We start from the raw sequence: 27775 nt of genomic DNA on the forward strand, positions 1-27775 counted from the left end.
TTAATTAAATTTTTAAGAAATAAAAAACCTGAAAATGATAAAGTGATCAGAAATTTCGGTGGGATCATGGGTTAGGAATTTGGAATTAGGCCAATTTAGATTAATTTCTAATTTGCAAGAGCTTTTTATATCAAAAGCTGAAGTATATAAATTTAATTTATGTGAATTTTTTTTATTTACTGTATCTTTCAATTTATTTTATTTTTATGTGAATAGAATTTTTAGAATTTATTCAATCGAACCTATAGAGAAAAAAACCTACAACATTACTTTTATCCTTTAAAATGAAAAGAAGTTGATTAATTCAGTCTATTTTTTACATCAATCTCTTTTCAGGAGGTACTAATGTGATCGGCATTTTTTTAAAGACAAAAATGACAATTTTCTAATTTTGAAGATTAATGTGAGTAATCCTAGCTTTTTATAAATATAAAATGTGTTTCATTCCTCTTTTAAAAGATCATTACATTAATTTTTTTCCCGTGTACCAAAACAAAGATCATTACTTTAAAAAAAACTGTGAATCATATATCAACTTAACACTTAACAAAATCATTTTTTTAACCAAAGCGTATCTAAAGTTTTTTACTTGACACTCAATTAAATCTTCTCACTGATAATTGAACATCAGATTTTAATAAAATCATTAACGACATAAATTAGTTCCTAAAAATATAAAAACATTAATTCAAGTCAAAGAAAGAAATAAAATATCCTATATGTTTAATCTTCATACAATTAAATAAATTTTTCCCTTTAAAAAATTTAAAATGTCTTCTAAAATTTTGAGTAATAATACTCATACATCTCATTTTCGTACAACCTACTTTCACCCCATTCTTTTTACTCTATATCTCTACCATTTTCATTACATCACATGCTAATTTTAGCGTGAATAAGTCTCCCATATGATATAATGTGGACCACTTTAGAACACCATTAAATTCATCTCATCTGCAAATTATTTTGGTGCACCCTCTGCACTAGACTTTCTTTCCTTCTCTCTCCTATCCCTTTCTACTTTTCATTCTCCAACAAATTTACCGTGGCTCACCACCAAGGGTGAAACTAGAGACATAAAGAAAAAGTTGTAATGTTAAACTTAACATGTTAAAAGTTGAAGGGGGAATTTTCTATTTTAGGTCCAATTACTAAGGCATTTTGATTTTTCAGGGGCAGTGGATGCCCCTTTTCATATGTTTGTATTTCTGCCCCTGCTCATCACCGTCGAAACCCTCCTCCATTCTTCAATTGATTTGTCGTCACTTATCGGTGTCCGATATCTGACACGAGTCTGTGTCAATGTTCAACATTAACATCCGTACTACGTTTTATATTTTGGATGTTACAGGTGTCTATGTGTCCGTAATATTCGGTGCTTCATAAGTTGTCACTCATTGCTGCCCGAGGCATTTTTTTCACAGCACGCCCGCACTGCTCCGCACTAGATCCATGACATTGTCAACTTCGTCAAAGTCACACTGGCTTGTGATTTGATAAAATTACTAAATCAAGAGATTGAAATCAAGGGGTCTTTCTTGTGGGATTTTTGTCCAAGATCTAGGTTAAACCTTGGTTGGTTGGTTGTTGCTTCGATTGCGGAAAGTGATGATGTGGGTCTTCAAAGTGGCCTTTGGCGGTGGAGGGTCCATCAAAGGCAATGGAGGCATCACCGAAGGCGACATCTAGGCTTGTCGGAGGTGGTGGAAAGGGAGGGAAAGTAAAGAGAGAAATATATTAACCAATATGTTGCATAATAAAAATATACACCTCACATTAATCTAAAAATTGTCAATAATAATGCATAATAAATCACCTGTGAAGGTAATCCACCAAAACTTACATGCATATCATTTATATCATTTTCTTTCTTTCTTTCTTTTTTTTTTCTCTCTATCTCTCACCAATCCGCCCCAAAATGGGTGGACCTTGATCTTTTCCCTGAAATTTCTCTTCAACTATCGACTGAAACATTTACTCTTTCAAATGTAACAGCCAGCCAACGGCAATTCATGGCAGTGAGTGATGGTGGTACACATAGAAAGAAGAAAAAAGAAACTGATGTAACAAGATTGAGTTAATAAATAGTAAAAAATGACATGCAATAAATGTTTTAGATTGCAGTGATAAACAAGTAAGGAAGGAGGTGAGGCTGGGGAGGAGACCGGGTGGGTCAGAGGCACACGTTTTACGCAGGCAATTCCATGTGCCCACATGGATAATTGGAGAGACCCTAGCAATTTTGCGGAGGGAAAATAAAAAACCCACAAACACAAACCAAAACATGAACAATTACAACATCATCAAACGACAACTGAAACACCCACAACCATATCTCGCAAGTTAACACACTACTTCACCTCCCCTCTTTTCACGCTCCACCAATAATAAAAAAGTTTCAAGCTTTCAAGTTAGTGGGGTGAGTGACAAAAACAAGAAGAAGTAGAAGAAGCATAAGAAAGATGAACGAAGGAAATGATGGGTTTGTGAGAGCAGATCAGATTGATCTGAAGAGCATCGATGAGCAGCTCGAGAGGCACCTCAGCAAGGTTCTGATGAAGCAGAAGGAAGAGGACGATGCTGGCTCTGATCATTCTCGTCACTCTAGCTCCTTTGCCACTGCAACTAAGTTCAAAAGTGTTGCGGGTAGTGCTGGCGCCACTACCTTCAAGAAGCAGAGGCAGGAGTGGGAAATTGACCCTTCTAACCTCATCATCAAGAGTGTCATAGCCAGGGGAACCTTCGGCACTGTCCACCGCGGCATCTACGATGGCCAAGATGTTGCTGGCAAGTTCGATCCATTAAAACATGCATGCTTTTTTTAAAAAACTTGGCTTTTCCAGATTTCGGTGTTTTTTCTTTTTTCAATTTTCTCTTTGGAATGAAATTTTAGAATTTGGGTTAGGACTTAATCCAGCTCGAACGAGAAAACGAGAGTTGCCTCTCGCTTATATGCACTGTTTTGATCATATCACTACTTAATGCGGATCTCCTACACACCTCACACCTCACACTGAGGACAGGACGTCTCCAAGGTGAAGTTTGTAGAACTTGACATCTGTCTAGATATGCCTAATAAGAATTACTATAATAATACCTAGCTCATTTAGAATTTGAGTATGAGCTTAACTCATCCCAAAATCTAGCTCATGAAATGAAGGTTACCTCCCATGTATATACATTATTTTGCCTTATTACGAGTTAATGTGAGATCTCCAACACACTCGCTCATGTTAAGGAATGAACATCTTGATTGGCCTAACAATAATTACTATGATAGACCCTAATATCATCTTACAATTTTGAGTTTAGGAATAACTTAACCCAAAATCCAGCTCAGAAAGTGAGAGTTGTCCCCCCCCCCCCAATTCATATACATTGTTTTGGCTATATTACTAATCAATGTAGGATCTCAAACATAAACCGATGATGCTGTCAGTTAAGTAGAGTAAATAAGAATCAATCCATTTAATTACAAAATGAAAAAATTGTTCATCATCGAAGAAACTCTGTTTTCTTGAAAGGAGTGGACTTTTGCGATGATTTGGTGATGGGTCGTTTTGGATCCATGGCTATGCGTTTTGTAACTCAAACATGGCCTTGGGTGTTGTTTTGCATCTGAAAATTTATGTGATTCCAGTTGATGGTATAGGATTTCTGGGGAATGCTGACTATAATTTAAGTAGAATTATTATGTCTTGATTGACATGGTGGTTTGCTTTTCTGTATTTGACTGAAAAATGTTTTGTGATTATTTAATTAACGAGCAGTTAAAATGCTGGACTGGGGTGAAGAAGGGCACCGGACAGAGGCTGAAATTGCTGCCCTCAGGTCAGCGTTTACACAAGAAGTTGCTGTTTGGCATAAACTTGAACATCCTAATGTCACCAAGGTGAATTTTCTTTCTTCAGCTTCAATTTTTCTCTTGTTAGTTGAGTTTGTGGACTAGAATGTTGCATGGCATTTTTTTGGGGTGAGATGGGGTAAAGACGGAAGCAGGTTCTAGGTTCACTTCATGATATAAAAAGGGGTAACTGTGTAAGGTTATATGAACTTGATTAACACATAAGAATTTCATTTTCAGGAGAAGGTTATTCAGTCCTCTGTCCTCCTCTATAATGTCTATGCCAGGCTGCATTTGAATTTATACTGTCTTTCAAGACTATCGAAATTTAGGTCTTTTTAATTAATGGTCAATGATTCCAACCTATGTAGCTTTCAGGGATTTCATTTTTCACTATGTTCCCCCCACCTTCCTGCTTTCCCTTGACTTATGTTCAACTTGAATTTGCTGGAAATTGAGAAATGGGGTTTCTTTTTTATTGTTGCAGGCCTTTTTATGATACTTTGATCTTCTAGCAAATTGTTTTATGAGCATGATGTATGCAGGTTTCCTTCTATAATAGTATTCCAGATCTTTTTATGATACTTTGATCTTCTGTAATACAAATAGTTCTTTTTTTTTATTTTGAAGCTTATTCAACATATATGAGCTTGCCCGTCCTACAAATTTTGTTCTCCTATTCTTTATGCTGATAATCAAATTTGGTGTGTTAACTAAGGATATGGAAGTTAGAATAATTTCAGGATAATGGTTTTGTTGGGTGGGTGTTAGGATATGCAAGTTGAAATAGTTGGTAAGACTGTAGAGAATCTTTTCAGAAATAACATTTGCAAAGCTTGCAGCATTGGTTGCATAAAATATTACCATATTAACAGGGTCTTGAGCTCATTTTCCTTAAATTTTAGATGTTAAAAAGCATTTTTTAAGAGAATTCTGTTGATTATATCCATGTAAGAAAAGTAGGGCAATTGTACTTCTAACTTCTATCCCTTTAAACAGATTAGATACTCTTTTGATGTAAGATTAGATAGTGATAATAGAAAAAAAAAATGTGGTTTTGCTCTATAGCCGTTCTATACATTTTTCTTTTATTGCAACTTCAAAGTTATTTGAGCCTGAAGGAGGCTTTTTGTGCTGGTGGATTGAAATGAATGTGAATAGGTATTTTCCATTTGGGTATTCATTCATATTTATGCTGACCAAATCTTGTGAAAAATTCAACCATAAACATGAAATGTATTCTATATCTTCATGCAGCAACAATGTGTCCTGGTCTTTGTCCTACTATTTTCTAGGACAAAAGATCTTGTAATATTGAGAACAAGGCTAGTCACAATGCTCCTTCCTACTCTTCGTAACATTTTCTCTTTTCTGTTCTATCTTGTGACATTGGCAATTAATCCCTCCACCCCCTTTTCAAAGGGCATAATGCACTTTTATGTAAGTGATTTTATTTCCTAGTTTCTCAAGCAATTTTTTTTTTGTTTGTGTTTAGTTTATAGGGGCAACAATGGGGTCGTCAGAATTACAGATACAGACTGATAATGGTCTAATTAGCATGCCAAGCAATATCTGCTGTGTCGTTGTAGAGTATCTTGCTGGAGGTACGCTGAAATCTTTCCTAATAAAGAATAGGAGGAGGAAGTTAGCTTTTAAGGTTGTCATCCAGCTGGCACTTGATCTTGCAAGAGGGTATCTATCATTTTGTAATTTTATGTCAATGTAATTGTGGTTTAGCCGGTTAAGGCCAAAGACTGTCTTGCAATTTGTTTAGATAGATAACTGCCCAAATTGAATTCGCTTGGTTTTGCAGGCTGAGTTATCTTCACTCTCAGAAGGTTGTCCACAGAGATGTAAAGACAGAGAACATGCTGTTGGACAAGACACGCACTGTCAAAATTGCTGATTTTGGAGTTGCACGTGTTGAAGCATCAAATCCTAATGACATGACTGGGGAGACTGGTACACTTGGTTACATGGCTCCTGAGGTGTGTAGCCAGTTTCCCTAGAAACTTTTACCGCAATTAGAAATTATTGTACAAGCATATATATCAGAGTGGAAGCATTAGTGCAGAGTCTTGCAGTGTCCAAAACTCACTTGATCTGAATGGAAATGGGAATATCCTGTCCCCATGTGTTATCTGAGTGGGGATTTATTTTCCCATTCTTTGGAGTCATTCATAACTTGCATTCTTCATTAAAAAAAGGTCATATAAAAGTATTTAATATGTTCAAAGACAAAACTTGTGTAATTTGACAAATGGGTGGTGGTTTACAGGTTTTGAATGGCAACCCCTATAACAGGAAATGTGATGTGTACAGTTTTGGCATCTGTTTGTGGGAAATATATTGCTGTGACATGCCATATCCTGACCTAAGTTTCTCAGAGATTACTTCCGCTGTTGTTCGGCAGGTATATGTAATTCTGGTTTTGATTCTCTCATTTGAGAAGTGTGTTTGATACTGTGGATTCAGATCTAATGAAGATTTCTTTTTGTTGTTGAAATTTTAGAATCTGAGACCAGAAATACCAAGATGTTGCCCAAGTTCTTTGGCAAACGTGATGAAACGATGTTGGGATGCCAATCCCGATAAACGGCCCGAAATGGATGAGGTAGTTGCCATGATAGAGGCCATTGACACATCCAAAGGTGGAGGTATGATCCCTGTTGATCAGCAGCAGGGTTGTTTTTGCTTCCGTAAGCACAGAGGACCTTGATCCTTACTCCAACAATCTATTATGATTTTTAGCTATTCAAAGAATCAATATGTATCTATGGTGAGAAAACAGGATTGGAAAGCCAAGATGAGAGGAATATACAATAGAGGGTATAGGAAGGAGAAGCTGGTGATGTGTCAATTCTTATGTAAATCCATAACTTATTTTCTTTTATTCTTACTTCTTTTCTGTTTGGGTTTTTTGGGTATGAATACTACTTGGCAATGTTGCTGGACTGGCCTTGTAACCTTGTAAGATTTTCGTTATACTGTTGTAATCTTGATTTATGTGATTAAATTGGATCTATTTGCTAGATATCCTCTCATCTGCATGGTTCAGTAGTTTGCTTGAAAACTTGCAATATTTGACAAAATGTGATTAGTGTGGTCTACTACTTAGTTATGGATAATTGCGAAAGGAGTGAAAATGGGAGCGTAATCATGCTTTACAGCGTTCTTTATTATTATTGCAGAATAATCAGATAGAAAAAGTAAATAAAAAAATTAATACAAAATTAGTATTGTAGAAATAGGTCCAGATTATAATGTTTGGGATACTAGTTCATTAATTATTTTATAGGTTTATTTCTAGTTTTTAAATCCTTGGTCATTTATTAGTGTACAGCTTATATTGTACTTGATCATAGTGGTGATACTAGAAGTTCAGTACTTTCCACTATACTGCTACTCCATATTAAGATCTTTTCAATAACCCTTCTATGTTCACATGTTTTAAATAGCATTTTGATTTTTTTTCCCTTCAATTTTTATTGCTCATTTTCGTAATCATACCGTTGCTCTGACGAGCTGCTATGTATAGTTATTAATCAACAACTATGAACAACACACACACAAACATTTTAATATGACTAATGTCTAAAATATAAGATACCTGATATACACATATAAAAAGAGATCTTATAATTAAGTGAAGTATGAGTAATATATAATAAAATATCTAAATTAATTGTATGTTCATCTTTTTAAATTAACATGTTACGTTTTTTTACGCGTATTAATTGTGTAAATGTGATGACTTAAGTATTCAAATAAAAATAAATAATTTTTGAATCAGACACCTAAAAGGAAATGTAGAACAATTGTCCAAGTGTGTTGTCAAAAACGTGTCCATCACCACGACACTTCAAATAAGAGAGATGCACATGCTTCATAGATCAACAACGACCTTTTTTGGCACATTCATCAATTTTCTTGCACTGAGCACTTCTAGCATATTCAACCACCATTCCTACCATGTCACTCACTTTGCTATTATGCATTAAGCCTACTAGCCCTTCTCGCCTCCTTTTCTAGGGGTGGTCACAAGTCGGATCGGATTTTGTCTATTTTAAGTTTGTATTCCGATTTGAACCAATCCAATTATGGTGGGATTGGATTGATTATTAAAGTAATAAAAAAAATAGGAAAGTAATTCTAATAGTATGCACTATGCAATTTGATAGGGGAGTTCACGGGCGGGTTCGAATTAGTTTTGATCAAATTTAAGACCCAACCCAATTATGATTTGTTCGGTTTGGTTCAGTTTTCACAATTTTTTTAACCCAACCTAACCCATTCATGAATGGTTTGGTTTGGTTCGGGCTAACGGATTACCTATTTAAATTTGGTCTTTTTTTTTCTTAGAACTATTATTTAATATCATGATTCTTTCAAATATTCAATACAATTAACACAATATTATCAAATGTTTGAAAGTAGTAAAATTGATTCATTTAGCACTATGAACAGAATATTCTAAAATAGACTAATATAAATTGAAACAAAATATTTTTTAAGGAGATTTAACATAATAGTATAAAATACAATTATTTCCTACAAACTACTTTCTTTCAACCAGATTCGTTACAATCACATTTGTTGCAACCATATTTGCTGAAACAATGAACAAAATATGATCCATTAATATTATAAACATGGTAGAAAAAATAAATATGAAAAAAGAGAAACAAATAACAATATACTTGAAAGTAATATTTTAAGAAGTTCCAACACTAGTAGTCCCAACACTTGGAGTCTCAATACTCGCAGTATTTAAAGCCAAACCAAACCACTATAAAAATTTAAGCACAATCCTGTTAGCACAAAAATTAATTGATATTTTATACAAATATAAAAAATGAAATAAGAGATTACACACATGATTCAATCTTTTTCGCTTCATTTATTTCAACTTGCAAGTCATTAACATTTTTCTTAGTAGATCTAAGCCAATTTTTGGGAACAAATGAGAGCTTCAACATTTGTAGGACTTAAGGAACTACAAAATGAATCTAGAATTTTACCCCATGTACTAAATGCAGACGCAAATGATACAATAGATACAAGAATAACCAATATATTTTTAGCCACACAGGAAAGAATATAATATTTGGATGCTTTCAATTTCCACTAATTCCAAATGTTAAACTCAATGTGGTCATCTACAACATCATCCTCCAAATATTTATCTAACTCATTTTTTGCACCTCACCCTGTTTTTTCTTCATTTTTCTTTCTAAATTCATCATCCCAATCATTACCCTTATCACATTTGTCATCATTATATTGTGAGGCCATGTTTGAAGTCAATGTACTAGAATTGGTTGAATTGCTACTAGAATGAGAAATAGGATGCTCTAGTAGATATTGTTGAATCAATTTGTGAATGAGGTCTTTCAATTTTTTCATCATGTCCATGCTCTTCTCAACACCATACATATGATTAAAACAAAATTGAATGTAGTCACATTTATAACGAGGATCAAGAAAACCAACAACAAGTAAAAAGTAGTTAATTCCACCACTTTCCCAATATTTGTTAAACTTTAATTGCATATTTGTTGTCATTCTTTGTATCACTAAGTCATCACTATGCCTCCACTTATTTAGTGATTTTTGAATACTAACCAACTTCTTAAAAAAAAGTGTTAGCAATAACATGTAATGATCCAGGAAAAGAAAGAGTTACATCATAGATAGTCTTCAAAAAGCTAATAAAAACACGAGTACGTTGTCCATCAATCTCTTTGGGACATCCTTCCCCTTCACTGGATATGAGATTTAACACATATGCAGCCTTAACATACTCATAGTGATAAAATGCATGCTTATATTTTTCAGCAACATCCAACATCAAATTAGTAGAGTTTCACCTAGTTGGTACATTAACTATTAACATGGCCTTAGTGGATACACTTACTTCTTCAGCACACCTCTTAAAACTTGTCATTTACTCGAAGAAGACTTCACAAACTTACATGCAACTCTTATTTTTCTAATGGATAAATCAATTTCTTTCAATCCGTCACTAACAATTAAATTCAAAATATGAGCAGAACATCGCATATGCATGAACTCTTCATTCAACAAAGTATGTCCATTCCAAACACTCAATGGTCTAGCTAAATATGAAGTAACCAAGTTATTAGCACTTGCATTATCCATTGTTACACAACAAACTTTTGAAATTCCCCCTTCTTTTAAATAATTCTCTAGGGTTATCCCTTTGGTTTCACTTTTGTGGTCAGAAATCAAATAAAATTTCAATATTTTTTTATTCAACTCCTACCCTTCATCAATGTAATGAGTTATCACACACATGTAATTCATATTTTGAATTGACGTCCAAGTATCCGTAGTAAGTGAAACCATTTGTTTATTTGCAAACAACACATGCTTCAATTTTTCCTTTTCATCATTAAACACATGCATGCAATATCTAGCAATAGTGACATGAGAAGGAGTCTTAAATTTAGGTTGAGCATCTTCCATGAACTTCCTAAACCCTTCCTTTTCAACAAACTTAAAGGCAAGTTTATCAATCATTATCGTCTTTGCAAGTGCTATTAGAGTCTGCCCTTGATTAAAATCAACAAGTTTCATACTAGCTTTATTAGGGTCACTCTCACTTCCAAAAATAGTTGTCTTTTGCTTTTTATCAACATGCTTGTGTTTTTTCTTACATTGTTGAAACACATGTCTTCTCAAGTTAGAGGTTCCATAGATAAAACTATTTGTTGCATATGATGTATTACATTACTTACAATAAGACCTACCATCTTCCTTCTTAATAAAATGTTCCCAACATTAGAAGGAGGTCTAGCTTTTTGTTTCTGCAGATTTAGGTTGTTGTCTTTTCCCTTGTTGTGGTGGAGTTTTATGTCCTTGTGGTTGTAAAATAGTGCTTTTGTCCCTTGTTGTGATAGACTTTGAGTATGACATGGGGAGAAAGTGCTAATGGATGGAATTGGAGATGAATAATTAACACTCCACCATAACCTATCCTTTCCATTTTTTAAAAGTTTAATCTCAGTATTTTTAATTTTTTTTTATCAATTGTTAAAATTAATCTTATATCACAATATAAGTTATTTGTCATAAATTTTAATGATATAAAAAAAAACATTTATCACAATGTGTTCTTAGCTTCTTACGGTGACAAGGTGGATTTATCCCCCAAATTCTTAAATTGTTACTATTTTATTAAAAGCACTAAAGAAAATAATGCATTACCACACTTTCCTTGATTGTCAAATTATTTTTTTAGTTTTTAATATATATATATAAAATAAAATTTATATTTTAATTACGGGTTCACGGATCAATTCAATGGGTCAACGGATCTATAAATTTAAACCTGTGACCTAACCCATACATGAACAATTTTAACCGGTTCGGTTAGGTTTTGATCCAAATACATAAATGACTCAATCCAAACTGGTTGGATCAGTTTGAGTTCGCGGGTGACTCATACCCGTGAACACCCCTACAATTTGATACATTTAACTCAAACTATTTTCTTACTACTAGTCTAATATGAAACATGTTCCATTCCAAGTTAAAAATTAAACCATGTCTTATATTATAATTATAGTAATAATAATTGATTAGTGACCTTAAAATGAAAAAAAGATACAATAAAATTGGGCTGGGTTAAAAAGCTCAAACACTAAAGGTTAAAAAAATATGAAAAAAATAAAACATATTAAATAATTGGGTGGATTAGATAAAATTGAATTTTCAAAAGCGAAGTTTGAGATTTGATTGGAACTCATCGAATTTGTAATTTTTTAATCTGATATGAGCTGATCCATAATTTTTGGTATGGATCGGTTCAAATTTATTGGATTATCATATTAATCTTAATTTGGATCCGATATCAACCTTGTCCTTTTCACACCACTTACACACTAACGGGCTCTTTCTACAGAGTATTTTCATGGTTTTGGGCAATCTTAGGTATGTTTTATATCCACTTACCATGTTTCAGTCTGAGACTATTCTTCCACCAAAATGTCAATTTTTATTTTCAAGTTCCATAAGGTTCTCCAATCATCATTATGGAACCACTCAAGAGTGAAAATTGTGTGTAATGGTTCAGTTAGATTTGGGCCTTAAAAGCTCAATCCATTGCAATGGTTCAGTTGGATTTGGATGGGAAAGACGGGGTAAGGGGTTGGGTAAGGGAGGAAGGCAAATCTATGTGTAATTTTATAAAATCTAATGATTAGTGTAATTTATTAAAAAATAACAACAAAAAAGATAGAGAAAAGACAAAACTAAAATTTCCCTAACAACATGAAACACATCTATTAGAGTTGAACAAGCACTAAAAATAAAGGTTAAAGCAAGATCAAGAATATTATAACAAATTGGGTTTCCTCCATGTGCTTCAATGGCATATTAGGATGATACAAATGGTGTTGATGTTTTGCCCATAGCCATAAGGGTTGGAATTGAACTAGTATGTCAAACTCTTTTTTGCAACCTCTTCTTGTGTATCACACAAATCAGCCAACAATAATAATGATAATAATAAAAATCAAAGTATAAAAATAGAAGAGTGAAACTTATTAAATAAGAAGCGAGAACCACATTTTTTTTAATCTCCAATAAATTTTAGCTAATAGAGTGTGTCAATTACTAGCTCATGTAATATATGTGAAATACTTTTTTTTAAAAAAATTATAACTCAATAAATATTTTTTTAATTAAAACTATGTTGATGACCAATTTTTGTCGAAAAATCTATCTGATCAACTTTCGTATAATTCTCCCCTCCTAATTATATTTTGTCCATCCTTTGAAAAACTGTATCATTAGAATAAAAAGAAAACCCTATAATAAAAACAATACTATATCTAAAGGGCACATTAATAGGTTCCTGAATATTTTTAAGAGGGGCAAAAAATGCATCGTTAATTATAACTCAAACAAATATTTTTTGTATTAAAACTATGTTAGGATTAATTTTTGTGGGAAAACCTATCTGATCAACTTTTGTGTAGTTCTCCCATCCCAATTATATTTTTTCCATCCTTTGAAAAATTGTATCATTAAAATAAAAAGAAAACCCTATAATAAAAACAATACTATATCTAAAAGGCACATTAATAGGTTCCCAAATATTTTTCAAAGTGGCAAAAAATTGAATGGTTAATTACTTAATTTTATTGAGAACTAAAGCAGATCACGGGATGACCATTAATATCTATATAAGTAAACATCCCTTGAACCTTTGAGAGCCACCAAATTAAAATTTTAACTTCATAATAATTATTGATCTAATTCAATTATGATTTTAACTTCATAATAATTATTGATTTAATTCAATTATGTAACTTCCAGGAGTATTCATTACTAGCATGACTTTCCTTTTTTTTTTTTTCTTCTGTTAGCTAACTGATAGTCTAACCACTACATTTAGTAGTTAGACTATTATTAGTTGAGAGTCTAGTTAGTTAGTGTGTAATTTCTTTGTAACAACAATCAACTAACTTAGGTTAGTTGACAGTTAGGTTAGTTGGTAGTTATCCAACTATACGTTCATCCTTGTAATCAGTTTATGATTTGGGTTGAATAATATCAGTTTTCATATTGATTATGATATATATAATAATTCAAGCACCCATTTCAAACGCATATTCAATTTTTGCACAGCAAGGTTATGGAAATCCTTGAGAAGCAATTAGTCGTATTGTTTGTGCCAATTGTCATTTAGCTAATAAGCCCATGGATATTGAGGTTCCACAAGTGGTACTTCCAGGTATTTTGAGGTAGTTGTTTGAATTCTTTATGATAGGCAAGCGAAACAAGTTCTTATTAATGGTAAAAATGGAGCTTTGAATATAGGGGTTGTTCTTATTTTACCAAAAGGTTTTGAATTGGCACCCCATGGTATTTCACCATAGATTAAAGAGAAGATAAGCAATCTATCTTTTCAAAAACTATTGTCCTACAAAAAGATTCTTGTGATAGGCCTTGTTCCTGGTCATAAATAATGAAATCACCTTTCCTATTCTTTCCTTAATAATGTTTATTACGCTACAACGAGTATGCTAAAAGAATCATACGAAGAAAAAAATGGGGATGTGAAATAACTATAGTGGATGCATTGGATGTACATGAAGTGATTGATATTATACTTTTAGGACCAGAACTTCTTGTTTTAGAAGGTGAATCTATCAAACCTGATAAGCCGTTAACAAGTAATCCAAATGTGAGTGGATTTATTCTGGGGATGCAAAAGTAGTACTTCAAGACCAGTTACGCGTCCAAGGTATCTTGAATCCTTTTACATTTCAACATTTTCGGTCATTGGATTGAAACTTAACGGTAGTCATTGTTATGATTCAATGTGATTTAATATTATTAGATAATTATTAATTTTTTAAACTTAATCTTTTATAAAAGATAATTGTGATGGGATATCTTTTGATTTACTATTTTTATTAAATAGAAATAGAGAAAAATATTACAATAAGAGATAAATGCTCCAAAATAATACTTGTTGTCACACTTCTCCTGAGGTATTCTTTTACTTCTCTTAGCAGCAACAACAAAATACTAATGATATAGAATTTTAATTATACATAGTGAGGGTGTTCAATTTAAGATATGATGAAGTAAATCAATTCAAATCTTCATTAATATTACATAATTAAATTAATATCTTTAAACTCATGAAAAAATTATTTTAAAATAATTAGCAATTATATCTATTCAATAAAAAACATTTCAACAAATTTAAAATAAATTTTAATTTTGATAATTAATTCATTTAAAAAATAATATATATTAACATTATATCAACAATCAATAAAATAAACAGTCAAATTTTAATAATTATATAGTATTATATATTCATATTTATTATTTTTAGATTCTTTTTGAAATCATACTTTTCATCAAAACAGACTTGAATATGAAAAATAAAAGTTTGATCAAGCTTTTACCCATTTATGTGAGTGAGAAATTATATAAATGTAAAATTTACTCACACTATTGTTATGATTATTTTTAGAACCATTATTATGATTATATGCTATAAAACTATACTCATATTTTTGATGATTTCAAAGTTAAGTTAATTATTTTATATTTTACTCTTTTTACTTATTTAAATATTAATAAATATGAAATATACAGATTATAAGAAAATATATGATAAGTTACTTTAATAAATCATAATATTTGATATATTCTATTTTATGATGATAACCCCATGAAAATTCAATATGTTTAATTTTAAAAGATATTCATAATACTTACTAATTTTATTTATAATGAATTATTTATAATAAATTATAAAATAATAAAAAATTTATTTTATAATGCAAAAGTTTAATGAATTTCAATTTAAATAATTATAAATTTATATTTACTATTTTCTTTTTAATTTATACACATAAGGAGCAAATTATGGAAATTTTCATTGGGCTTAAGTATGTTTGAAGATAATACCTGCTTAATTAAAAATATAATTAATTTTTTTTACTCAATTTTGATATAATTATATTTAATATGATACTAAATATTTAGAAAATGATAAATTTATTGATATATATATATATATATAATAATATTAAATACCAATAATATTAAGTACAAATTAAGAAATGTATAATTTAATCAAACATGTGCCTCACGCGGTATACAATCTAGTTATAGAGTAATTTGTGATTGGAATGCCACTATTTCTATTATTTCATTAAGTTTTTTATTTATCATGAGAAAGAAAAATTACAATTTTAGGGTAAAAATGGACAATTTTCTCTTAAAATGTCTCTAAGAGAAGAAAATAAGAAAATTTGACATTAGTTTTTTTATGAGCTAAAATTTCCATGATATAAGTTAAAAATATATTCTAAAGTGATTTATATAAAAAAATTCTACAAATTAATTTGTAAGTAAGTTAATTTTAACTTATAAAATATTTATTTTATTTTTTCCTCCTAAGAAAGGCTAGAAATTTATCTAAACAATACTAAAATTATTTTAAAAATACCAATCCATGCGTTCCAATAAATAGTCTAGTTATTATTTTAGACTGAGAATAAATAATAAATAGACGAAGAATAATAATTTTATAAAATTAATTTTATATTATCATTAATTTATTTATAGATTTGGTTATCTATCATTAATATTATAAGAAATATAAATAAAAAATAATTAGAGTTAAAAACTAAAATAATAAATATTTTAAGATATTTTTTTAATAAAACAAAATAAATAATTCACAATAAAGGGTGTGTTAAGTGTAAAAGCGACCAAGACGTGCAAAGGGCACTAAGAGGAGCAGCATGTAAGGGATCAACACAAGCTATTAGGAACCCTGCCAAAGCATCGTCCATTCCGAGTCGCCTTGTGTCAAATACAAATAGTCCAGTACACCACTGAAACGCGTGACCCAGCTTTTCCGCACTCTCTAAAACCCTTCGTTTTCTTTTCCCGCCACATCTCTCAACGCCTAAAACCCTATCTCCTCCTACATTACTCTGCTCTACTTCCATTCCGTCGATTCGACGTGTAACCGTTGAGCGCGTTGCGATCATGGCGAAAGTCACTTCCAGAGACGTGCAAGAGATCGTGGAAAAACTCTCCTCCGATAAAGCCAAAGCTCGCGAAGTCGTTTTCTTTTCTCAAACTCACTGTTTCTATTCCTTTCGTTGCTCGTTAATCGGCGATTTTGAATGGAGATAAAAAACCTTTGTTGTTCGTGCTAATGTTATGCATATAGCGATGGATAAATTGACGTGATTTGTTCGTGTCGAAATTGTTATTTTCGACTGAGAAATAAGAAATCGGTCCCGCCAATGCAGAATAGTTGCAGTTATTTGAACTAGAGTAGTACAGAGGGATCATCTAATTAAATAGTAGTTGTTGTGTTTTATTAGCATTATACCTTTTCTTTTTCATGTTGTACTACTAAGAAATTGCAACATTCTGGATTAAGAATGCTTATAAGCTACATATTTGTAAGGTTCACTGAACTGATGTTTCTGTCCTAATTGCTGAAATCAGTGAATTTAAGAATGACATTTAGCCTGTTTGCCAAATAGATAGTAGATAATATCACACATTCATTTATTTTATCATATCATACTGGTATGATTGTGTCAGGTGATCTTTATTCATCATAGGGGTTTTTTCTTTCATGTTCTACTAAAGAACTTGGAAGTTTCTGGATTAAGAAACTTTGCAAGCTAAATATTTGTGAAGTTCACTGAATTGATGTATCAGTTCTAATTGCTGAAATCAGTGAATCAAGAATGACATTTAGCCTGTTTTCCAAATAGATGTTATTGTACATTCATTTTTTTTATCATATCATACTGTGTTATGATTGTGTCAGATGATCTTTACTCATTATAGAGGTTTTCTCTTTTGTGTACATCCTCTGAGGACTGTTTGTTCTGTTCTAATTAGTGATATTGTTGTTGTATGTCAACAGGAAGGGATCAAGTTGTTAAACACTTGGTTAGAAGGAGAAAGATCATATAACTTCTGCAAATTTATTGGATCAAATACTGCAAAGCTTAGGCCAGATGAAGTTCCTCATTGTAAGATGATTTTTTAAAGTGAATTTTACAAGCATTGGTGGATGCAATGCAGTACTTTTAATGTTATCCAAGCCAAGGTGTAATGGTGCATACAAATGATTAATTAGTTTATTTTAAATTTTTGTGGGGCAGCTGAAACATGGCCTTTTCTTATTTCTTTACTAATTAAATCTGCATCGGCGGAGATATCCTCAAGTAAGCGGAGAAATCCAAAAATGATATATGCAAAGACTCTTAGAATTGTTGTGCAACGTGCGGAGGATGCCAAGTGTTCAGGTCAGTTGGAGGTAGTTTAGTCTGTATCATGCTTGTTCTTTTCTCCCCTTTTGATTATAAACAAATAATAGAAGAAGATAAATTAAAAATTAATTGTGTCCAGAAGCTGGGTAACTATCTGTGAACAGAAAAATAAATGATTATTAGATTCCAATGGCAACCACAACTGTTAGACATCGTTTTGCTTCTAAACAATGAGCCAATAACACACTGATTCTTCAGGTTATAATACTACCCATATAAGATATTTTTTTCTTTTTTCTCTTGTCTAGTTTTCAATAATATTTTATACTGGCCTGAGCTGATATTTTAAAATAAAAGCAAAGAGAATACCAAGTTATTCAAACTCATAGCTATGTAAACTTGCAAAGGAAAGCACTGATTTGCTGTGTTCTCTACTTATTGTGGAACATACTGATGATCATTTTAAGATTCATTTGATATTCATTATTGTTGTTCTGATAAGAGTTTGATTATCTTCTTGTTACAGGAGTAATTGCTCATATTAGTGCTTAAAGCAAGAAACTTTACACTATATCTTTGGATTTGCTACCCTGAAAATCCTTCTGTTTTAAACTATCGTCCAACCTCCAGCAGTAGTAATTCCTCAGTAGACTTCAGACACTTCAATGGCTAGAGAATAGAGATGGACATTGTGTTAACAGCTTGCACTACATAATTAACAGTTTATGTCAAATTATAAATTATAATGAGTTAATATGTTTACCAAGTGGTTAAATGCTACAATGGATGGTTGATTCAGCTGATAAATAGCTAGTTCTAATGTGGTTGATGTGAAATCAAAATAAATTGTGTTTCAATTACCAGTGGTATAGTACTACTGAAAAGTACTCATTGACTCATTGTACTCTAGAATTGCCAATAATGTTTTAGGAAAATTTCAAATCAGTAATTCCAAGTAAAATATTTATATTGAAGGAAAGATAACCACATAAGATGGTTATTATGTATAATATATTGGTTTAAATAACCACATTTCGTGTTTATTTCCTTTTTGTGGTAAATATTCTTTTGTCATGAATTTGCTCTTTGTAAAACTTTTTTTGAAAAAGTTTTTATTTTGGTATTGATTAGTGTCAGCATGCATTTTCTATTACTTGCATGAAAATAACATAAATACTCATCACTTAATTAGTGGTTGTATACTTTTGAGGTTTTATTTGATATTTTTGTAATTACTTTCTTAAAATTCTACAAAGAAAAATATGGTTTAATCTTATATATTTTATGTTGTGAACTTTCCTACTTCTCTTAATTATTTGTATTTTCTTTTATTTTTAGGAAAAATGTTACCATTGTCATCTGTAGTTAAACCACTTTTCAATCATGTTTGGGATGTTCTGAGCAATGTTCCAAGCTTTCAGTCTGAATATGGGATTATCCTTCGGCATCTATTGTCAGTTAGAGATTATAGTTTCCAGATGAGGAAGCGCATATACTGCAGTAAGTTTTTGTAAACTTAAGGCTTGCATCATCCCCACATCTCATCAACACTACCAGTTTAATCTTCCTGCCCCACTTACTAATCAAATTCTTTTGGCTAGACCTGGTGTTTCTGTACATTGAGAAAGTGGAAGCAAGCTTGAATGGAAAAAATATTAGCAATTGTACTTCCAAGGAGGAGGTCTTCCGCTATATCTTGACACTTCATTCTCTTTTAAAGTATCCTCCTGGAGACTACCCTGATAATGCAAGAGAAGACATTGTGAAGGGGTTTGTTAGAATATGTTCATTCATCAGGTATTTCCTACTGTGATTCATTGATCATTTATTTTTATTTTCTATTATTGCTATCTGCTAGAGTGCAATGCCACTTTTTGTTACTTTTCTCAGGGAAGAGGGGAAGATATCACGTAAACTTGTTGAGTGTATTAATACATATTTATTAAATGATGGTCCAAATTTGGGCTTTCAGTTGTTTGAGATTCATAATGCCATGCAACAGTTTGTGTTCCGCAGTTGGCTGACAACACATGATCGAGTTCTCAAGGTCTCTTACAATTGCATTTTAAAGCAAATACCAGATTAAATTATAAATTGTTTTCAAAATTTTTCAAATTGTTCTATTAATATTTCTGTTGCAGGATTCACTTGTGTTCTATGCAAGGATTCAGTTGAATTTAATCAGTGGTGCTGCTGATAGGTGTTTATTGGTAGAACAGCTTTTGGATGTGATTTGTAAGGATCTTGATCAAGGTAGCATGTCTAGTACTTCAATGCTGCGGTAAGTGTTTCTAATGTCATCCATGGCGATGTCGTATTAATGTTGGATCTTCTAGTGCTTTACACTGAACTTAATGAACATTTTAATGTTGTTATCCATGACAATCTTATTGAACTTTCTACCCAGGGGTGATGGGAATAAAGATGACAAATTAGGAGCTTTGAGTAGCTCACAATGTGGATTGGTGGAACTTGCAGCTGTTCTATTTTATAGGGTAGTTACTAAAAACTCAGCTGCCGATTCCTGGATTTAATATAAGTTTCTGGTCTCAATTCTTGCAAGTTATTTATCTTCTCTCTACAACTATGTTGATTGATTTTGACATAATTGATAAATAATTAATTACATAGGACTATAAGAATCTTCGTGGTTTGTCTTGTGCTTTCTTTTTCCTTCATTGTTTTCATATGGTGTGCTTGATGAATATTACTTTTGCTGGTATACTATGGACTGTGGAGCAGTTTCTTATGGGTTGTTTGAAATGTTTAAATAAAAACAAGGAGACCGGAATGTTATGGGAGTTTGTGGTTTATTGCAATGCCCTTGGGTGATTAGTTGGAGCAGAATGCCTGCATTCGTATGGGTTTCTCTTTGAAAATGCCTTTAGATTTGCCTTCAAATTGTATTGTCTTCATTGATATCTCTTAGAATGTAGGTTTTGATCTAACTCAACAGCAAAAACTAACTCTTAGGGTGAGGGTTGGCCTGGCTATGAAATTTGGAGAAGGATTTTGTAACTCATTTTAACCAGTGGTCTAGTAACCTTAGAGAAGGGTTTGTGTATCAGTAGAGGACATAATCGTAGATTAATAGTAGCATTTAATACCATAGTTTGGCCTGGCTATGGTTCCTCATCAGACTCCATTCAGTCTGTATTGGAACCAGAGTAAGGACATTTATATAGCTGTACTTTAGTACCTCTGGTACTTAATTTATTAATATATATTATATATTTGTTTTTTTGCTCAGCAAAAATAGCATATTATATTAAAGATGAATACCAGAGGTACTAGAAAATACAGGAGAAAACCCAATGTACAGATAGTTCGGGACAAACAAGATACAGCAGCTAGAATAGCCCAAACTACTGAAAAAAGATCGGGGCCTTAAACTATTCTCAAATAGCTGTCCTAAGAAAAAACATCTTTGAGATTTGAGGACCATTGATTGAAATGTAAAGAGAAATTTTCTTCAAAACATCTGAGCCATGACCATAACATGAACACTGCATCATCCATTAATTTCTGGCCATCAAAAACCGCATTGGAGAAAATAATACTGTTCCTATGCTTCCAAATCGAGTAAGTGAGAGCAAACCACCACCACTGCCATCTTTTTCCCTGCAGCCCTGCAGAAACTACACAAATATGCTGCATAAAATGCTGATCTGGATTATAAGGGAAAACGCCCATCATATTTACCCATGACTGCGACTCCCACCATAAAGGATTAATTTTACTGCAGTGGAAGAATAAGTGGCCTGCAGTCTCTTCCCCTAATCTGCAGAAAGGACACAAGTGCTCTTGTAACTCAACCCGCTTCTTTTTCAGATTAACTTTAGTTGGCAATTTGTCTTGAATCAACCTCCACGCGAAGATAGCCACTTTCAGAGGGACCCTAAGCTTCCACAACTCCTTGAACTGTCCATCCTGCCCATCTTCCACTGTGACATGATGAATTGCCTTGTAGGCGCTCTTAGTTGAATAACAGCCACTAGGTTCCGCCGCCCACTTCCAATGATCATTTACTTCTGGCCTGATTGTGATCCCTTCCAGCTGCTGGAGGAAAGCAACCGCCATACCTATCTCGCTATCAAAAAAAAGTCTCCTCCATTTAAAATTCCACTCCCACCCCCCTTCTTTCACAGCACCTATTTGATGAATGAACTGATGCTGTTGATCTGATACGGTGTACAATCTAGGATAAATCTCAGCCAAGCTTTTATCTCCACCTATCCACCTATCCACCTATCCTCCCAAAACTTAAACTTATCCCCACTTCCGACCCTCCATAGAATCAACCTGTCCAGCTGGTGGCCTTGATTTAGACTTTGATTGACTATCTTTAGATCCCTCCACCATAATGATTCAGAGTTGACCCTCGAAGCTCCATCAAGACTCCTCCAACCTCTGTACTTCGATTCAAGGACTCTAGACCAAGTCTCCTCCTGATTCTGAAACATCTCCCATTTCCACTTTCCTAATAGAGATGCATTGAACGATACAATATCCTTGACTCCCAACCCACCTAGCTCCTTAGGCTTACAAACCTTTTCCCACTTGATCCACGAAATTTTATTTTGATCCGCTGCACCACCCCACAAGAAATTCCTTTGTAACCTGGTTAGCTTACTAACCACCTTCCTCGGGACCCTGAAAAAAGATAAAAAGTAAATTGGAATAGATGTTAGCACGGAATTTATGAGAATCACTCTCCCCCCGAAAGACAAGTGTGTCTGTTTCCATCTCGCTAATTTTCTCTCACACTTCGAGATTAAGGGTTCCCAAGTCTGACATCTTCTAGGATTAGCACCAATAGGTATTCCAAGGTATGAGAAAGGAAAAGACATCAACCCACAATTGAGAAAACTGGATGCATCATAAGTCCACTGCTCAGACACCCCAAAGGCCCCACAGCTACTCTTGGTGAAATTTATCTTTAACCCCGATGCTATCTCGAAAGCTCTGAGAATTGCTTTGATAGTTCTTACATTCGCTAAGGTTGCTTCTCCCAAAAATATCGTGTCATCTGCATACTGAAGAAGACTAACCTCCACCTTCTTTGTGCCCACTAAGAAACCCTTGTACAATCCTCCCTCAATTGCTTTGGTCATTAGGCCACTCAAACCTTCAGCAACAATGTTGAACAAAAGGGGTGATAACGGGTCACCCTGTCTAAGACCTTTCTGAGGATAGAACTCCTTCGTAGGGCTTCCGTTGATCAGGACTGAGATGGAAGTTGATTTAAGACATCCCTGAATCCACCGAATCCACTTCGGATCAAAACCCATTCTCCTCATCATGTAAATCAGAAAATCCCAAGACACTGAGTCATACGCCTTCTCATAGTCCACTTTGAAAACCATGCAAGGTTTTTGGCTTCTTTTGGCTTCTTCAACTACCTCGTTAGCAATCACCACACTATGAAGCATGTGTCTACCTTGAATGAATGCTGATTGGCGCTCACTAATTATGAGGGGCAAAGTTCTCTTCAATCTGTTAGCCAACACCTTAGCAAGGATCTTGTATGTGCAACCAATGAGAGAAATAGGTCTATATTCATTCAAGCCTTGAGGGTCCGACACCTTCGGGATTAAGGCTATGAATGATGCATTCAAACCCCTCGGAAAGACTCCATTAACATAAAATTCATCAAAGAATCGAAGAAAATCTGGTTTGATGACTTCCCCAAACTGTTTAATGAATTTGAAATTGAACCCATCTGGCCCTGGACTTTTGTCACTACCACAGCTCCACACAGCCCTTCTTATCTCCTCTTCCTGAAAGCGCTCCACTAGCATGGCATTCTGCTGTGGATCAATGGTTCTGAACCTGATTCCGTTCAGAGTTGGTCTATGAAAATCTGTTTCCTGAAACCTCTGAGAAAAAAATCTTCTAACCTCCTCTTTGACTTCAACCGGTTCCTCCTTCCAAACCCCATCCACCAGCAATCCATTTAAACTATTGGATCGCCTCCTGGAGTTTATCAACAAATGAAAATACCGCGAATTACAGTCCCCCTCCTTAATCCATCTGGATCTTGCCTTCTGCCGTAACAGCGACTCATGAGTTTGGGCTGCCTCCCAAACCTGTTGCTGCAAATTCTTTTTAAGTGTCCGCTCATTATCATCCAATGGTCTATCTACTGAGTCCTCTTCTATTTTGTTTAATTCTTCCTCTAACCTCTTGAAGCGGCTGAAAGTGTCTCCAAAATGATCTTTATTCCACTCCTTTATCTTCTGTTTGAGAGCTTTGAGTTTGTTTTTCAAAACATAACCCCCCCATCCACTCTGATTGTTGGCTGACCAGAATTCGGGCACCATCTTCTTAAAGGATACTTCAGATAACCAACAGTCCAATAATCTGAACTGTTTTGGACCCCAATCATTGGTTTTGGATCTAAATAGAATGGGACAATGATCCGAGAAATTTCTGGCTAGCGGTGTTTGGATTGATCCAGGCCATTTGGAGATCCATTCTGGGGAAACAAAGGCTCTATCCAACTTGCTTTTCGCTGACCCATTAGGTCTGAATCAAGTAAATCTCTTTCCCACCCATGGCGCTTCTTCTAATTCCAGTTCCTCAATCCAGCTATTAAAATCCCTTATGCTTCCATCCACCAGCCCCCTCTGCGAAGACCCCACTCTTTCTCCATTTGTCCTAATGTTGTTAAAGTCCCCTATAATACACCAATATCCATTTGGATTCTGGTTTTTCAGCTGAGAAACTTTATCCCATAACACCTTCTTGTCTTGCAGGTTACAAGGGGAGTAGATATTCACAACATGCACTGCTATGGATTCTTTGCCCCACTTTCCTGACAAAAGAATGAAGCCTCTTCCAACAGATTTACTCTCCACCTTAAGAGAGTTTTGATTCCAAATACAAAGGATACCACCAGCTGAATTTACTGATGGAACCTCCTCCCAGCAGAAATCAACATCTCCCCAAAGAGCCCTGCACATACTCTTATTAACACTTTCCTTTTTTGTTTCTTGAAGACATAAAAGGTCAATATGATGCTCCTTTACCATTCTTCTGATTGCTTGCCATTTAACCCCCCTCCCCAGCCCCCTTACATTATAAGAAATGATATTCATAGAGACTTTTCCCTTCCACCCAAGCTAGCTGCCTCTTTTCCGTCTCTATCTTCCATTTCTTTCAATTGTTGCATATAATCTCTTTGAGAAGCATCTGTTGTCAATCCCAATTCTTTAATCATTCTCCATAAGCTTTCTTCTGGAGGGTCCAAATTTTGCTCCCGAATCTGGTTTTGCTGCCTATTTTGAGCTAAAGAAACTTCTGATTGTATATGGGGGTTATCTGTTCCATGTCCTTCATTATCCTGCTGGTAAGGTCCATTCTGAACATGCTCTGGGCTTAGAGCAGTTTGGTTCGATTCAGCCTCATTTATATGGACTTCAGCTCTCTTCAACTTTCTTTTACGGGAATACATAAGCAATGGGGTTAAAAGAGGTGTTGCTTTTAAAATTGGGCCTTTATTGGGGGTGGAGCATAAATTAGGGGGGGTGTTAATAGTCTGGCCCGAAACCAGCAGGCCCAACTTCTCCTTTTCACATGTCTTTGGTGAGGAGAGTTCAAAATCTGCCTTTTCTTCCTCGTACGCCAGTCCACCAACGTTTCTTGTCTGCTCCTTCATACCATTTTCATGCAAGTTGCCAATGTCGTCAGAGTTGACATCCCCCCCAAGGTCTTCTTCTTCCCCTAATTCTGTCTTCCCTTCTTCCTGCATCTCTGAATGCTCCCTGTCACTGGTCTGAAGGCATTTAACGCCTGTCAGAGCTTGGTCCGCTTGTTTCACGACCCATCGGACAATAGCTTTGTCCTTTGGGTCATTGCCGTTCGTCGTCCCAGAAGCTGCGTCGTTTCGAAGCTCATCCCCTAAGACCACCGCCGATCCTCCTGACCGACACGCATGCCTGACTCGCCGTTTTTCCTTCCCGCGCGGTGATCTCTCGTCGCCACCGCCCGTGTCCTCCGCCGCACCCATCATCGCCGTCTGGGATGAGGCTCCCCTTTGAGTTTTTGATTGCGCGACGTCACTTGGTCCTCTGCACTTGTCTTCCTCGGCCATCAACGCTCCCTCCGACGCCGCCTCCTCCGTATCTACTGCCATGAAGGTCTCTCCCTCCGCTTCTGCTCGTATTTTCACCTCGTTGCTCCGTATACGAGGTTTTTGCCGCCATCCCTGCAAGTCGCTTTCAGACCATAGATCGTCGTCGCCTTCGTCAGAGTGGATTTCCTCTGATGAGCTGAAGTCACAGTCCCTACTTATCTGCCTTGTAACTTCGAACGGCCCACTCTCCTCCACAATGTGTACCGGGAAAGTCATCCCCTGAATGTGAACATTTGCCGTGTGTTGAATAAGAGGTTTACGTTGGGTTTTGACTAGTATCCTCGCGACATCGAGCCTCCTTTGATCCTCTAAACTCTCGTCCGTCTCCACCATCTCACCTATGTTCGCGATTATCTACTTTATGTAATTCGTGTCCCATGCGACCAAAGGTATACCCCAGCATTGAATCCAAGTTACCCTAAAACCAGGGCGTAGGCTTGGATTCCACTTCTCTATGGAATAGAACAGATCACCCCAACCTTCATCTTCTTCATTTACCAATTTCCCTGCGTTCTCTTCTGTGAGCCCCAATAGCAGGACCATATCATCACCAATGTACTTTGGTGATATATTTTGTCCGCTATCCCACCATATGTCTTCTTCTATGTTGTCAAAGCTTGCCAAATTTTTCAGTCTACCCACCCAGGCCTCCTTGAGCCATCTTTTGCCCGTCGTCAGGGTCTCCAAGTTCACCTCAGATGTGTCATTGGAACCGATACACTCGAGATTGGCTGGTGTTCTCCTCGGAGCTGACTTTGGGATATTTCTGTTGACCACCTCCGCATATGACCATCGCTGAGTTCCCATCTTCTTTTCTGGTACCCTGTTCTGGTACGTTTCTGTTCTTCCCTTTTGTGCTTGACTTGTCTCTGCTCTCCCCCTCTCTCCTGTTTGTGATTCTCCTTTCTTTACTCTCCCATATCTAGGAACGTTAACATTCATCTTCAATCCTCTGAAAACCATGTTGTCCAAATGCTGTTGAAGTTGTTGCACATTTCGCACCCCCTTATACCTCACAAACCCATATCTCCTTCCTTGTTTGTTTCTTTTCCTGGGTATAAAGACCTCCCTCACATCTCCTTGCTGTTTAAAATGGATCCATAACTCCTTTGCTGTTGCGTCTTCAGGGAACCTCGTAAAGTAAAAGGAAGTGACGTCCTTATGGTCTCTCCAGTTCACTCGCATGTGTGATTGACGCTGTCCTGTTGCTAGCCCTTCGATGATCAGATCGGGACCCTCTGTCTCTCGTAACCTTACTCTAGCTCTCCTCTCTTTCCTATTCCTAACTCTCTCCCACCCACTGTCTCTCTCTCTCTCTCTCTCTCTAGCGGTGTTTGCCGATAAAAAAAAAGGGTGAGGGTTGCCTCCTACTTATATACTTTATCTTGATACTATCTCTAATCGATGTGGGATTTGAGTTTTTTTCAATACACCCCTTCACGCCCAACACTCTTGGGCTTGGTGCGTGGATAATATGGTGGGTGACCCTTTTCATGGATATAGGATAGACTTTGATACCATATTAGAATGTGGGTTTGAGCCTAACTCAACCGTGAAAGCTAGCACCTTTTCTGTTCAATGTAGTGGCTGAAGGTCTAAACGGGTTGATTAGGAGAGCTAAGGAGGTAAACCTATATAAGGGCTTCAAAATAGGTGAAGATCTTGTGGATATCAGCATTCTCCAATACGCTGATGACACGATCTTTTTCGGGGAAGCATCCATGGAGAACGTTACGGCCATTAAAGCTATTCTTAGAACGTTTGAACTTGCCTCAGGCCTAAAAATTAACTATGCAAAGAACTCTTTTGGAGCTTTTGGTCAATCACATCAATGGAAGCATCAAGCAGCCACGTTTTTGAAGTGCGGAATGCCGGCTCTCCCGTTTCTGTACCTGGGAATACCAATAGGGGCAAACCCGAGGCGAGGTCTCATGTGGGATCCTATTATCCACAATGCGAGAGAAAGCTAGCCAAGTGGAAACAGAGACACAT

General features: G+C 35.0%; 2 protein-coding genes across 4 annotated transcripts in view; both read left to right on the plus strand.

Moving 5' to 3' along the window:
• The first annotated feature begins 1858 nt into the window (after positions 1-1858).
• LOC114409824 (serine/threonine-protein kinase STY13-like) lies at positions 1859-6880 on the plus strand. Its single transcript, XM_028373447.1, has 6 exons — positions 1859-2787; positions 3771-3892; positions 5340-5536; positions 5658-5832; positions 6123-6257; positions 6357-6880. Exons 1-6 carry the CDS (start codon positions 2463-2465, stop codon positions 6561-6563), a joined length of 1161 nt encoding a protein of 386 aa, XP_028229248.1. The 5' UTR covers positions 1859-2462; the 3' UTR covers positions 6564-6880.
• A 9252-nt stretch (positions 6881-16132) lies between these two features.
• The window catches only part of LOC114409825 (serine/threonine-protein kinase ATM), a 91366-nt gene continuing 79723 nt past the window's right edge, over positions 16133-27775 (plus strand). For all 3 annotated transcript variants that reach the window (XR_003666213.1, XM_028373448.1, XM_028373450.1), the window contains exons 1-8: positions 16133-16471; positions 17298-17406; positions 17539-17682; positions 18985-19146; positions 19248-19443; positions 19537-19693; positions 19788-19927; positions 20054-20141. Coding sequence is in view for 2 of the 3 variants with exons in the window: in XM_028373448.1 (XP_028229249.1) it covers positions 16397-16471; positions 17298-17406; positions 17539-17682; positions 18985-19146; positions 19248-19443; positions 19537-19693; positions 19788-19927; positions 20054-20141 (1071 nt within the window). In the remaining variant the exon portion in view is untranslated. The remainder of the gene's footprint in view (positions 16472-17297; positions 17407-17538; positions 17683-18984; positions 19147-19247; positions 19444-19536; positions 19694-19787; positions 19928-20053; positions 20142-27775) is intronic.

Source organism: Glycine soja, chromosome 4 (assembly GCF_004193775.1).
Source record: "Glycine soja cultivar W05 chromosome 4, ASM419377v2, whole genome shotgun sequence".
Taxonomy (NCBI): Eukaryota; Viridiplantae; Streptophyta; class Magnoliopsida; order Fabales; family Fabaceae; genus Glycine; species Glycine soja.